Source organism: Lemur catta, chromosome 1, assembly GCF_020740605.2.
Source record: "Lemur catta isolate mLemCat1 chromosome 1, mLemCat1.pri, whole genome shotgun sequence".
NCBI lineage: Eukaryota > Metazoa > Chordata > Mammalia > Primates > Lemuridae > Lemur > Lemur catta.
In genome coordinates, this window is record NC_059128.1 from 257,362,652 (window position 1) to 257,379,081 (window position 16,430).

A 16,430-nucleotide genomic window follows, 5' to 3' on the forward strand; every position below is an offset into this window, starting at 1 on the left:
TAAAACTCCAAAGCGATACTTATAGCTCATTCTGGATATATTAAATATATCATATATTTGTCATCTATACATACTATTCATATATCCATATATACTAAAGCCATACTATTGTTGATAGCTTACTTTGCATTAATTATATTTAAAATGATGTTGGGATAAATTCTGACATTTTAGAATTTAGTTTTTAATTGTATTGATAGGCTTAGTCATATTAAAATGAAAATGAAAATACAGATAGCTTATGGCAGTCATTCATAAAATATTCAATTTATTTCTCATATTCATATTTCAGAAAGCCTGCACAGCATCATATGGGTAGTCAATTTTTACTTTTGCATTTATTATAAATATATGTATAGTACACAATTTCACCCTTCGTGGCACCAGTTATGTGCTATAATTACATAGGCTAAAATGTCTATTGATGCTAAAATATTAGATTATAAATAATTTACTTCCAAAATTGTGACACTGGGTCTTCAAATTACAGTCATATCATTTGCACGATTGGATTTAATTAATGCTTATAATTAAGCAAAAAAAGGCAGTGTAGGTAAACTAGACTAGGTATAACAGCCTAGCAGTCTGACAAAAATAGAGTATTCATACAAAATCAATGTTTACATATACATCATATGACTGTTATTTAAATGGCTAAGTTATATAGGGATTTAATTGGAGGTAAGATTTCATTTAGAATTCATTAGAAGATCACCTTATAATCAAATGGTTATATCCAGGTCCAAGAAAGGCTTTCTAAAGAGAAAGTTCTATAAGCTTCAGCATAGACAGCACAGACTTTGGTTTCTGATCCAAAATATACTTTTTATCATATATATTTATATGTAATATACAAAATATGTTACATATAATATAACACATAAAGGCATACATGAATTCCACAGGAAAAAAAAAAGAATGGTTGATTCTAATTATTGGGAAGCAACTGTGAAAGAAACAGTCTTTTGTCAGAAAGGCCATTTTGTATTACATTGTACATAATAAAAAATCCATTTGCTTAATGCTCAAATCTCTTTTGACCACCAGCTTTTATAAATACCAGTTTATTTTACTCTCTCTTTCCCAATTTATATGTACCATCTTTATTGCTAGAGCTCACAGTTTTGAAGAAGAAAACATCAAAATTAAGAAGGCCTTTCAGAACCTACCACGAAAAAGCCAGCCAATTGTATTAAAATTAGGATTTATGAAATAGGCCCTTTGCATATCAAGATACTGTGGACTCCAATCAACTTAATCCTACTACATCAATGACAAAAACCTAAGGAAGACAATAAAAGCAATATTCACTGCTTACAAACAAACGTTAGAAGCATTTATTTCAATGCTTTTCTTCATCAAATATGTCATTCTAGAAACAAATAAAATAATCTTAGGAGACTGGGGTATTATAATATTATAAAAATCCTGGCTCATTGTGCAAATAGAAATTCAAACTGTAAGTTTTATGGAATTTATTATCTTTATGGGTCAAAAATAGGTAAATGAACAAAACATTATGAATAATTTTTCAATTCAGTGAGAAAGTGAGTCCATATCACCAGAGGAGAACATATATATTAAAGTTTAAATGATGCTACTTTTTGTTTCAAATTAAATATACCTGTATAGAATTCAGGTAACTTCTTATAACCTGCTTTTATTGTCATATCTCTGAAATCCTCAGATGCAGTCAAAGGTTATCTAATTCGTTGTGGTTTTTTTGTTTGTTTTTTGTTTTTTACTACCTAAATGAGTAGCTCATCGTCTTTTGAATGAATGTGATCAATAAAGTAATTGAAAATCTCCTGGCCAGAAGGAATTTTCAGTTTCAAGGGTGTTATGAGTAAAAGATGACCATAGGTTTCTATGACACTAATGTCAAAGGTTAAATGAACATTTAGGGATTCCAGTGATCTGTGAACAACTCCAGGGTGTTCTCTAGCTATGCATTATAAATCCCCAATAAACGATTTATACAAGATCATGATGTGGCATTTATTGTCAATATAAGATAAAAATATATTTCATCTCTCCAGTCTTTTTAGATTCTATTTGTTCTACTCACAGTATTCTCATTATGATTTTCTAATTTTCTAAGAGAAAAAGGTACAGCAGAAGAAAAGAAAAAGAAAGGAAAGCGGCAGTGTAATAATGAAAATGTCTTTTAAAGAAATATTTTAAAACCCATGCATATTGGAACATCTTAGCTCAATCTATAATCAGTAAAATTATCACGCAGTATACCATCTTTCATCACAATTCATAGCAATTTCATTTTATATGAACACTCGAATTCAAAATATTTCCAGAAAATGAGTGCAAGTGCAAAAATGTAACAACAGAAACATTGATATACACGGAATTCATTTAGGTAGACCTCAAAGGTATTTCAGATTTGGTTCAAGATCGCCAAAATAAACCCAATATTGCAAAAAAATGAGTGACATAAATTTTGGGGGTTCCCAGAGGATATAAAACTTATGTTTATACTATTCTGTAGTCTATTAAGTATACAATAGCATCATGTCTAAAAAAACAATGTATATACCTTAATTTAAAAATATTTCATTGACAAAAAATGCTAATGATAATGCAAGCCTTCAGCAAGTCCTAATATTTTTGATTTCCAGTCTTGCCTTGATGTTGATGGCTGCTGACTGATCAGGGCAGTGGTTGCTAAAGGTTGATGTGGCTGGCGGTGGTTGCTGAAGGTTGATGTGGCTGTGGTAATCTCTTAAAACAAGACAACAGTAAAGCTGACAACATCAATTGACACTTCTTTCACAAAATATTTCTCTGGTAGCAAGCAGTGCTGTTTGATAGCATTTTACCCGCAGAACTTCTTTCAACATCGTTGTTGCTTAATCAACTAAGTTTATGTAACATTCTGAATGTTTACTGTCATTTCAACAATATTCAACAATGACTTCACCAGGAGCACATTCCATCTCAAGAAACCACTCCCTTTGCTCATTCATAAGAAGCAACTCTTCATCCATTCAAGTTTTTATTGTAAGATTGCAACAATTTAGCCAGATCTTGAGGCTTCAATTCTAATTCTAGCTCTTTTCCTATTTCTACTACATACATAGTTATTTTCTCCTTTGAAGTCTTTAACCCTACCAAGTCATCCATGAGGGTTGGAATCAACTTCTTCCAAACTCTTGTCAATGTTGATATTTTGACCTCCTCCCATGAATCATGAACATTCTTAACAGTATCTAGAATGGTGAATCCATTCCAGATGGTTTTCAATTTACTTTGCCCAGATTCATCAGGGGAATCACTATCTGTGGCAGCTTTAGCCTTACAAAATGTATTTCTTGAATAAAAAGACTTGAAAGTCAAAATTACTCTTGATCCATAGGTTGCAGATGGATGTTGGGTTAACAGGTATGAAAACATTAATTTCTTTGTACATCTCCATTAGAGCTCTTGGGTGGTCAGGTGCATTGTCAAGGAGCAGCAATATTTTGAAATAAATCTTTTCTTCTGAGCAATAGGTCTTAACAGTGGACTTGAAATATTCAGTAAACCATGCTGTAAACAGTTATGCTGTCATTCAGGCATTGTTGTTCCATTTATTGAGCACAGGCAGAGTAGATTTAGCATAATTGTTAAGAGCCCTCGACTTTTTAGAATGATAAAAGAGCATTGGCTTCAACTTAAAGTCACCTCTAACAAGGCATTAGCCTCTAACAGAACAGTCATCTCTGTCTTTTGAAGCATTGACGTCAGTCATTGACTTCTCTTTAGCTATGAAAGTCCTAGATTGAGTCTTCTTCCAAAATAAGGCTGCTTTGTCTACACTGAAAATCTGTTATTTAGTGCAGCCACCCTCATCAATGATCTTAACTAGATAAATTGCTGCAGCTTGTACATCAGCCCTTAATGCCTTACCTTACCCTTTTACGTATGAAGATGGCTCCTTTCCTTAAATCTTATGAGCTAACCTTTGCTAGCTTCAAACATTTTTTCTGCAGCTTCCTCACCTCTCTGAGCCTTCATAGAATTGAAAAGAGTTAGGGCCATATTCTGGATGAGGCTTTGGCTTAAGGGATTGTTGTGACTAGTTGATCTCCTACCCAGACCATTAAAACTTTCTCCATATCAGCACTAAATCTGTTTCACTTTCTTATCATTTATGTTTTCACTGGAGTAGCACTTTTAACTTTCTTCAAAACCTGTTCCTTTATATTCACAACTTGGTTAACTGCTTGGCACAAGGGGCCTAGCTTTTGGCCTATCTCAGCTTTTGACGTGCCTTCCTAGCTAAGCTTAGTCTATTCTAGCTTTTGATTTAAAGTGAGAGTCACACTTGAACACTTAGAGGTCATCATAAGGTTATTAATTGGCCTAAATTCAATCTTGTTGTGTCTCAGGAAATAGGGAGGCCCAAAGAGAGGGAGAGAGATGGGGGAAGGGCCAGTCAGTGGAGAAGTCAGAACACACATTTACTGATTAAATTCACTGTCTCATACAGGTGCAGTTTGGGGCACCCCAAAACAATCACAATGGTAACATTAAAAATCACTGATCACAGATCACCATAACAAATATGATGATAATGAAATAGCTTAAAGTATTATGAGAATTACCAAAATGTAACACAGAGACCTGAAATGATCACATGCTATTGGGAAAAATGGCACTGATAAACTTCCTTGACACAGGGTTACCACAAACCTTCCAGTTTTTAAAAAAACACGATTATCTGCAAAGCACAATAAAGCTAAATGCAATAAACAAGGTATGCCTGTGATCATTTGTTTCTCTGAACATATGTTTTCATTCTACAATGGAATTGCAATTGGCTCTGAAATGTCCTGTATCATACTACAATATATATGTTCAAAATAAAAACAATGTTTCACATGTTGTCATTAACCAATCTGAAAAATCAAAACTATGAATAGAATCAGGCAATATGTGGCAACTTAATATTTAGAGACAGTTATTTACAATATGTGTGTGTATGTGTGTATACATATATATGCCATTAAATATGAAAGGTGTGATTTTAAATCAGAAGTGGAGTTTATTATATCTCAAACAAGAAGCAGTACAATTAATCAAAATATGCACCTAAACTATTGATACAGTTGTGCCATCTTAACAGTAGCTTGTCTATGTCAGTAGCAGGAACATACCCTGGAGAATGAGTGGCCATGAAATTACAAAGGCCATGAATTACAAAATTCTCACAGCTTGTTGAGAATTAAATATTATTCCTTGCAAGAAGGAGTCCAAAGCCTGGAAGAAGTGGTAGTCAGTTGGTGCAAGGTCTGGTGAATCCAGTGGATGACAGAGAGTTTCCAAGTCCAGCTTCTGTAGTTTTAAGTAGCATTGTTTGTGCAACAGGTGGTCAAGTGTTGTCTTGCAGAAGGATTGGCCTATTTCTGTTGACCAATCTTGGCTGCTTCATTGCAAGCATCCTCATTATTTCACCCAATTGGTTGCAGAAGACATCCACTATAATCTATTGAGCAGGTTTCATGAAGCTGTAGCGGATAATACCAACACTGGACCACCAAACAGACATCATTAGCTTTTTTTGATGAATATTCAGTTTTGGACTGTGTTTCAGCACTTCATCTTTATCCAACCATCTTGCCGAACACTTGCAATTGTCAAAAAGAATCCATTTTCATCACATGTAACAATACGGTTTACAAATGGTTCACCTTTATGTCGTGACAACAAAGAAAGGCAGGCTTCAAGATGATTTCTCTTCTGATGCTCATTTAATTCATGCCGTAGCCATCTACCTAGCTTCTTTAACTTGCCAATTTGTTTTAAAAGGTTCAATATTGTTGGAATAGTAATGTCAGACCTTGCTGTTAATTCATGTTGGATTTGCTTCCACTACAACTTTCAGCTCATGATTATCCACCTTGGTCTCAGATCACCCTCAGGACTCATTTGCAAGATTAACACATTAACTGCCATGTGAGTTGTATTTAGCTTACTCTAGTTTTGAGCCTGGGGCCTCATGAAGCACATGTAACTCACATGTCTCTTTACCTTGGGAGCCACGTGAACTATTTTTCAAGTTGCGTATAACACACACAGAGAAAACAATAAAAATATCACGCTTTCCATTAAATTAGAAACGATCATTTTGTTTCCAAATGTTTATTCTATTTATGTAATTAAAACACTGTGGCCCCAATGAAATTTTTTTTTCTACTGTGTCAGTCAATGTGTTAAAATCTCAGAATGGAACTTCTCAAACCATCAATGTACTGTGCGTTCATTAGTCACATCCTTCCCAAACACTTTGTTGATATTTTAAGCTGTCTGAGCTGCAGTGGTTCCATGACGGAACTCATATTTGAAAATAACATGAGTTTTTGACTTATCCATGGTTTCAAAAATATTGCTCTAAAAAAATTTGAAAGATAATTACAAAACAAACCATGCATTTGAAAGGCTGAAGATGTACCGTCACAATAAAAACAAAATAAGAAGTGCCAAAGTGAAATATCAGAGATATATATCAACTGTCAAACTTAGTACTTAAGGAAATCGAACATTTCATACTTAATAACCTTAATATTTAGTTCTTGTAGTTTGATTTCTTTACTGTCAAAACTAACAACTCTATAATCTCCATTCAATGTTTCTGCAAAAGGATCTGGCTTTGTGGTTTCTTATTTAAGTAAAAATCAATGTAGGAATTAATATTCAAGCCAATTGTAACAAAAGGGTCAGTTAGCAGAAAATTTAAGCTTGGTTATCCCTTTTTAAGTTTTGATCTCAGAAACAAAGCTAGAATAATGTCTGTTTTGTGAGATATCATCAACTAACATAAGTTCTCCAAAATTTTCCTTTTCATTTCATCAGACATAATTCTGAATATCCACCTGTTTCATGAACCATTTCAGTCATATCAACTGGCTATTTTAATTTATCACTTTTGTTTTTTACAAATATTATTTGCCGTTTCAATAACAATTTTTTTCATTTAGAAACATTTTAGAGTTAGTTTTTTGTAAAATTCTATAAATAGCTAGATTATAGCCAATATCTTGAGCTTGGAATGTTTTATAGTAATGCAAAATAAAACTTAGGCTTTGTCCAGAATATCTTATTTTTCAAGTATATATATCTGGACATTTTTGCTGATAGAAGAAAATATAAGATCTTTAAAATGATAAATAATTATCATTTATTCTTTTAAAGAAATATAGACATATGAAGAATCAAAGATCTTGCCCATCTAAGGGAGAATTTCTCATCACTGCTACCCTTGAACCTGACTTCTCCTTTCAGTTCCATGGCAGTAAATCTCTGCAGCATCAGCAGGTGAAGCCATTAACACTCAATGTCCCGACAGTCAGTGTTTGTCCTATTTATTCCCATTCCTGACATGTCACTGAAGCAAGTCACACCATGGACAGATTTTTAAAAATACTGCCTTTCTATTAATTTTAAATGACCTTTTAATCTACATGTAAATTTGAATTGTATGAAAGCATGTCAAATTTCACCAGCAGAGAAAAAAGAGAATCAGAGAGGCCGCAGACCATAGCTCTTACATCTCAGAAGCCAGCATTAGGGGGGGGAAAAAAAACATAGACAAAAACTAAACCCCTCACAACGTAGATGCCTCAGTTAAGATGTAAAGTATATATGTAGAAATATACATAATTTTAGCATTCATCAGTACTTTGAAAAGTATTTAATTAATTTAACTTAGTGCATGTATAATCAAAGTCATAAGAATATCTTAATGTGATAAGCTAACCCAAAACTCATCTTGTTTCACTGATAATACTAAAAGTGATATCTTCTCATAGAGTAAAATAATTAGTGTCTACTAGAAGAAATCATGTCAGTGTAAGATTACATAAAAATATACTGATTGCATTTCTATATGCAGTAAGTGTGATGTCATTTCTTTAAAATAAGGCATCATTATTATTATTTTTTTAAACAGGTTGGTACTCTGTTGCCCCAGCTGGAGTACAGTGTCATCATCACAGCTCACTGCAACCTCAAACTCCTGGGCTCAAGTGATCCCTTGCCTTAACCTCCCAAGTAGGGGCTACAGGTGTTTGCCACAACGTCAGCTATTTTTTCCATTTTTGTAGTGACGGGGTCTCACTATGTTGTCCAAGCCAGTCTCAAACTCCTAGCCTTGAGTGAGCCTCCTGCTTTGGCCTCCCAAAGTGCTAGGATTACAGCCATGAGTCACAGCTCCAGGCCCATCATTACATTTTTTAAGAATTAAATAAATTGCCTCTGATGTTCTTCTCTGGAAAAATAAGTGGTATTAAATCAGGGAGAATTAGGAACTATTAAGAAATGTTACTTTAATCTAAATTCAAACTTAGAAGATAGGCACTTATCTAAATGATTTTAAAAAGTCAGAAAACTCCACATGGTTAATGTGTATATTGAAATAAAAATCATTATTTTCATAAGACAAATCTATAATAATAGCGCACCATCAGTAACTTCCAGTTGAGCTTTTGCTAAAATGCTTCCTGCCACAGTCAGGGCCTGGCAGATGTAGTAACCCGCGTCCGAACGCTGAATGTTGGCAATCGTGAGGTCTCCGGTTGGTGACACTGAGTATCTACTGTTGGGCTGCTGGGGTTGGTTTGGGAAAAGTAGGTTCTGTGGAAGCAAACACAATCTCATCAATATTCATTTCCCACTTGGAACAATGATTATTTTAACAATAACTACTACAATTATAAGAATATGATAGGAAAAAGAAAATATATAGATTTAAAAATATATGGTACAGAAATGTTTAAGTGGCACACAATGGGTTTCACTGGGCAACTTTTTCAAAATCATGTGAAAATACCATGCTCTAAGAAGTCAGCATGCTCTAGTTGAAGGAACAATTATACGTATTTTTAAAAAGTATGGGTCTTTATTCTCTCCTGATTTTCTGTTAAGTACTAATATCTTTGAAACATGGTTTCCTCATCTGTAAAATGGTCAGAATAATTCATATCTTATTCAACTCCTAAAACATTGTGAGAATCTGGCCTGTAATATGAACTGTGAATGTGCTTTATAAATTGTACAGTATAAAAGAATGCAAGCTATAATTGCTGTTGATCATTTTGAATACTTGATAAATCAATTGAATTTCTCTTAAGGGTATCCAAGAAAACTGAACCTACTTCTGCTATAAGGGTTTTGAAGGTCGTAACAGCTCTAAAAGGAGCTATGAACAAATGCTACTATCTAAGCAAGATTAAGCAAATCGTTAGAAGTAGAAAGGGGATGTAGAATGTTTCTGAAAATGTGCATGTTGCCTTAAAGAATGTCATGATAGTGTTTTCTTTTAAAAAAATTATTATAGTTTACTCTATATCTCGTATTAAATACATATGCCCCAATCACAACTTTCAAAAGTTCTTATATGACAGCACTAACATTAATTTGGATGAACTATGTTGCTTTACTGTTGTTCAATTAAGAAAAAACATTTGGGTATAATAAATCACATTGAAGTATGTTTCCAAGTTGGATTATAAATAAGGACATATCAATTTTTATGTTGTATTTACTTACAAAAAAAGAACATTATAACCCTCTGGGATCTGTTTCTTGATATAGTAATTAATTTTCCAAGTTTGTAATTAAACAGTTTCAATACGTTGCAATCAGGAGGTAATAACATTCAATTAAAGGCACAAGACACATTTTCACCTTAAAATGTTTTTACCCTTGAAGTAATACCAATGGAAGAGGATAAAATAGGGTATTAACACTTTTCAATTACGCTAAATGACTTTAATCCTGCAAATGATGTCCTACTTTAATTAGAAGCTCTTCTCTTTATTGCAACATGATGGATGTCCACTTTATTCGATTCAAGTGTGACACTATAAGCCCACTTTACATAAACATTACCATGTTATTAAACTCCTTCTAAAAGGAGTGATGTTTGCTAGCATGTCAGGAATATAATTTCAATATGCTATTGACCTCTTATAAAATTTGTACTACTAAATAAGGCTGGACATTTTCACACACATGACACATAATTTGAGAACAAGCTGATTCTCCTGTAGAATCCAAATGTATTACTAAAATAAACCATCTGAAAGACAAGGGTTTAAATTTTAAAGCCACTTGAAAATGATACAATAACTCAAAGTGTGCACTTTCCTACAATTAGCCATTAGAATACTAATTTACATAGCACTAATGCATCAGATGGCTTTATTCTCTCTGGGATCACTTCCTCTACAATGTAATATCAGTCCACCTTCTAAATGATTCGTTGACATGGAAAATGGCATCTGATGGAGGTTAACCCATCATCTTTATTCCCTGCTTGTATGACATGGGCAAAAGAAAATGGATTACAAGCAAAACCAGGAACTCTACACAGTTCTTGCGTTGAAGTGTCTGGATATCCTATTAGTACTAGCTGTCATTATCAGCACATATTGAGGAATATGAACCATTAAGTCCAGACTCTTAACTATTTCTACTGATGGATAGTCATGGATCACTGTAAAAATTGGATACTGGAGACAGTAAGACCAATTTATTTTTCTTAATATTCTAATTCATGATTTGAAAATTTATAATTTGCTCAAGCACTTCTATCTTGTTTTCATTCTCTCCCTCTCTCTCTCTGTCTTTCTCTCTCCCCCCCACATAGGAGGGAGATAGAGAAAATAAAACTATACATAAGATTATGATAAAATCAAAGTACTTAACTGGAAACTTTGAATAAACTTTATCATTAATATCTCTGGAATTACATGCCACTTGGTCAAATAACAATTAAAAAACAACATAGTACATTTAAATACCATATGATTTTTGGACTACAGGGCTAATATACATTTTATGTAATATCTTGTATTCAATTTGGAACTATATTAGAAAATGTGATTTACACATGGTACAGTCTTATATATATAATAACAAGACAAATTATGATGGGATTTCATTCAATGCATGGATCTAAAATGTAAATTTGCAATAATAAAATCTGAAACACCATTATATTTACTATTAGTGACATAGTATCTTGTTTGACCTTTACAATGTATAAAGCACTTTTACATAAACTAACTTAATCATTTAATCTTCAAAATTAGTGTGAAGTAAAATATGTTTTCCCCATAGTTTAGATAAAGAAAGAGAGCTTCAGTAAAGTAAAATAGCACTGCAAAGATTGTGCAATTTATAAGAAGGAAATAGTTTTGAATTTTCTCCTTTTTCAGTGTGTGTGTAGTGTGTATTCATTTGTGTGTTTAACTATGTCACGTTGCTTTACATTCACTTTAGAGTGTGGTATGATTTCATGTGAAAGTAATTTTTAAGTGAAAAGTCAAGGAACTTAATAAGCATAATTTTTATATAGTTACTGAGTGATAAACAAGATTTGGAATTTAAGACCTAGACCAATTCTGATGTGGGAAAAGGCAGTGACCGTCACCTATTCTTATGCTCCCATTACTACCCTTACATTCCAATATCACAAGGGAGATGACTCCAACCAGGAGAATAGGAAAGGAAGAGAAGAACATTTGTCCATCCACACTGAGTTGTTAAAATTGCTAGTTTGGGGGGGTACAGGAATATATTGGAACCCACCCACAACAATTAGAGATGACAGTTGAATGGAACTTCTAATGCCTCTCTAGCCAGATAAACATACGTGAGTTCTAATTAACAGGTTCTCTTAATGTAGCTTAAAATATTTCCCATCTCAGGCAAAGCTTTTAGATTTCCTGAAACCTTTAGTAAAGATTTCCATTATTCTAAAGGAAATTCTTTCGGAATTTGGATAAATAATAGTAGGTGGTGAGGAAGACAACCAGTATATCTCTTCCTGAGAATTATATGCCTTGTCATGGATGGTTTTAGAAAGTCTAGAACAAAAATATCTCTAGGTCTCTTAGGAATGCACAGATAAATTCTTAGACAAAAACACAATTTTTGATCTAGTTTTAGTGGGAAATTTCACTCATTACCTCTGAATCTAGAAGCTGAGCACTTGTCCAAGTTTGGACCAAGTTCTAACATACCAAGAAAATAACATACTCAGCTAACTTTCCGCAGATACTCTGAGAGGTCATGCAGATACTCTGAGGGCCCTGAGAGGACAAACAAGGGCACAGCAAAGACAATGCAGGTATTAGTTCCTTCTAGTAGACCATGTATTATTTCCTGTCTAACCTCACTATGAATGAATACAGAAGGAACAAAGGAAAATATTTGTTTTAATCTTAAATGGAAGTATACCTAAAATAATAAGAAAAGTCATTTATGCTGTCTATCTAAAGGAGAGGATTGAAATGAGATTATAGGTCAATGAATAACAAGAATATTTTTTGCATGTTTTCCATGTGACAGGGACTGTTCTAAGCACTTTGTATGTACTGACTCACTTAACCATACCACATAACTCAATATAAGGAAACAAAATTATCATCTTTATCATCAGAGATTTTAAATAGCTACAGAGGTTTTGGTTGGAATTTTTAAGATAATCTTGTTACACTGCTTTGTATCTAGTCTAGGTAAGATACAGAATTTTTAAAATCCACACTAGCAAATGAATGCCGTACTAGAATATCTGACTCCCACTTACTTTAGAATTAATTGTTTTTATTAAGAAATAAAATAAATTCAACAATGATAATGAGAGAGGCAAGGCAAGCTTTGAAGAGCACCAGAGATAGGGGAAGTTCAAAAATTTCAGAAAAGCAGTCAAGCCTCACACTCACCTGGCTGCCTTCCTTCTGCCAAAAAACAGCTGGCTGTGGATTTCCTTTAGTTTCACAAGGGAATGTCACTGTTCGACCTTGAGCAACAATCTGATCTCTTGGCCTAACCACAAACTGTGGAGGAGCTATAAATTAAAAGGAAAGAAAGTGTGTAAATATCAACCACTGACAAAGAAAAAGATAACAAGGAGGAAATCTGGCACTAGGTAGATTGCTCAGTGCCAGAGAAAGGCGACAGTTTTCGAATTACCTTTACACATTTTTCAAAACACAGAGAGAAAGACATTCTATTCTACCAATGTGAGGAAAAAAGCAAAATTATTAGTAGACGTATTTTAAATGTTGTACGTTATAATCTTGTGGCCTATATATACTTGCAAAGGAAATTAGATTTTTTATGATTTTAACATTTTTAAGGAAAACTATGGTTTCCCAATTTGGTTCTGCTGCTTCAATAATGATAGAAAGAAATCACCCTCTTATTCAATCATCTTCCTCTAAAATCAATCTATTGGCGAGTACTGATTGTTCATATAATAATTGCAAGACATTATGTAAGGCTGCAGTCCCCAACCCCTGGGCCACGGACCAGTGCCGCTCTGTGGCCTGTTAGGAATCAGACCCCACAGCAGGAGCCAAGCAAGCAAACCTTCATCTGTATTTGCAGCTGTTCCCCATCGCTCACATCACGGCCTGAGCTCTGCCTCCTGTCAGATCAGCGGCAGCATTAGATTCTCATAGGAGCTCAAATCCTACTGTAAACTGCACACGCGAGGAATCTAGGTTGCACCTCCCTTCCGAGAATCTAATGCCTGGTGATCTAAGGTGGAGCTCAGGTGGTGATGCTAACACTGGGGAGTGGCTGCAAATATAGATTATCATTGGTTTGATTGGTCCATGGACCAAGCTAAGAAGTGACAGATGCAAAGTAGAAGTTTTGGAAGTTTTAACCTTCTAACAAACGTAGTACGGATTGTGTGGGGGGAGTGCTTAGCCAACAAATCTGCTTAGGAGATTAATAAAATGGTATAGGTGAAGCTAATGAGATCAAGACACAAGTAACTCCAAAAGAAAAGAAAGGGATGGGGGGTAAAAATCCTAAGAAAGGTCAAATTATATTGAGGCCTAATGATAAAGATAGAGAAGAAAATAAAAGACAGTAGATAGTATAATTGGAAGCTTTCACAAGGGCATTGTCTTTATACCACAACTTGGTTTTGTTAAACAGAAAACACCATATTTATTTCATGACTTTTCCAATCATCTATTTCCACTTTAACTAGTTGCAAACACTAGAAAACTCAGACCAATAAAACATTTCAAAACCCACTCTAATATTTAGTACATGGTGGAACCCTACAGAATGCTAACAATAAGCAATATCTGGCAAAGGCCTTCACCTGGAATTCTTGCAGTCCTTCAGGACAAAGTGCAGGTCCAAGAATGGATAAGTATAGGGTATCCTCAAACATACAACCAATTATTCATTCTCACAAGAATGCTAGCATAGAAAAAGCAGCAGCATTTTTTTCAATAAATTCACTGGGATTTGTATTGACTTATTTTTTGTTATTCTAATATGCTGCCTCCTAATTCAACACATCCAACACATACCCCAGGGACAGAAGGGATAAATCTACTAAGTGAAATTTTCTTCTATAACTATAGATAACAGAAGATTCATTCTAACAGTGTAGAGTACCCAGATTTATTAATCTATTTGAACATATTGTGGTTTATGTTGCCTTGCATTTTCAGGAAATTACTTGCTTCTTACAATCTTCTTGTTATTTCTACACAATTCTACTGAATCAGCAATTACATTGATTTGTCTTCCATGTTTTCTAATGGGAATGATATTTTAAATCAATGTTACAAAATTACCTTAGGAAAAACTCCTAAAACATAGCAGTGCCCATTTTTCAGTATACATGTGCAACCACCAGGTATTTGTACCAAAAAAAGACTTAAGGTTAGTTTCTGACATCTGTAATATTCTAGAAATATTATATATGTTCTGAAAAAGTTAAGGATGAGTGTATAGTTCTTTACCTCTTTGCAATCCTAGGAAAGAAGCGAGATAATGCCAATATGGACACTTGCTGAGTGAGAAATATTAATTTAGTATGTATCTCATTATCAAAAATTTAAAATTCAATTCAGTCAAAATCAGTTATTTAATAGTCTTTCATAAATTCACATATTTAGCTTATTAATTTGTATAGCTTTGGGTGAGAAAGAATTTAAATTGACTCATATAATTAGTAAAACCTTAGGATCCTGGCTATGCAGTCCTTTTTTTATATAATTTTTAAAATGAAATAGCTGAGAACACACATCATTGAAATCATTGATTGAAATCGTCAAATGAAATAGCAAATGAAAGCAATAAAATATAAACATTTTATAGTTGTAAGCACATTATTTTATATAATCATCTATAACTTGCTGTTAAATTATCAACTGTACTTCAGATATAACTACAGACTTTCATGAATTTGCTTTTCAAACTTTTGAAAACTGTTTATTTGTAGAGGAATAATTTTGCAAGATCCTTTTGGCATCCAGGTTGTACAATTTTAAGACAGCTGCTAAAATATAGTTACCCAAATAAAGACTGGCAAATGACCACATGTATGCATCCATTCTTCTGAAAAGATGATTTATTCATTTATTCATTCAAAATATATTGATGGACTGCAAACTATGAGACATTCTGCTTGGTACAGGGAATGGGAAGCCAATTAAAAAAATAATTGTTCTTGCCCTAATGGCAGAGACTTCCAAGTAAATACATAAACAAATAAACAAATACTGTTATTCAATTTTTGAATAATAATAGAAAAATGTAGAGGGCATTGGAAGAAAAAGAGTGGAACAGAACCAGATTAGAGCATGTGGTGAGAAAAAAAAGAGGAAAGATGCCAGGAGATGGCTATACTTGAGCTGTGTTTTGAAGGACAAGTAAGAGTTGACAAGATGAAGAGGAGTAAGGTCACTTGGGACAGAGAAAAGCATCATAAAATGCAGAGATCCATGAAACTGGATTTTTAGGAGAGTGTAAAAGATTTTGAGGATTAAAGAACTCTAGGAAACAGAGATCATATAGGTGGAGCCAGATAATCTATGTGGTAAAGCATTTAAAATTTTGTCCTGAAAGCCATGAACATTTGTTCAAAGATGTTTTTGTGAGAAAGATATAATCAGATTCGTGTTTTGGAAAGAATGCTCTGGAAGCAAGGTAGATGATGATTGAAGAAAGGACAAAAACAAAGGACTGGACCTTGGCAAATTGGGAAAGAAAATCCAGCAGAGAATTGCTATTCACAGTAGCACCTAAAGAGAACATTTCATCAGAACTCTTGAAGGACAAAGAAATTCTGCAAGACCACAACATAATGTTTACCACTGATGGTATAATCTATCTAAAAAGACCAAGAAATAATTTCTTGAACTTTTACTCAATAGTGAATTTCTTTAAAGACCACTAACAAAAATCGACTAGCATCTGTGTTATTCATCCTATGAAATATCTTTTCCTGTTATGTTTATTTACATTGTACTTTTATTCATAATTATTAATATGTCATATTTCTAATGTATCCAATAGCTTATTGTCACCAGAAGTTAAGCCACATTGATCTCGCTAAAATTGGAATCTTCTCATTTTTAAAGTCAAAAAAAGGAAACTAACAATGATGAAAT

General features: G+C 33.6%; 1 protein-coding gene across 3 annotated transcripts in view; it reads right to left on the bottom strand.

The window, feature by feature from the left end:
* ROBO2 (roundabout guidance receptor 2) overlaps window positions 1-16,430 on the bottom strand; it is a 1,246,741-nt gene that overhangs the window by 96,664 nt on the left and 1,133,647 nt on the right. For all 3 annotated transcript variants that reach the window (XM_045540457.1, XM_045540456.1, XM_045540455.1), the window contains 2 exons: window positions 12,726-12,850; window positions 8,457-8,628 (listed from right to left, as the gene is read on the bottom strand). In XM_045540457.1, coding sequence (XP_045396413.1) covers window positions 8,457-8,628; window positions 12,726-12,850 — 297 coding nt within the window. The remainder of the gene's footprint in view (window positions 1-8,456; window positions 8,629-12,725; window positions 12,851-16,430) is intronic.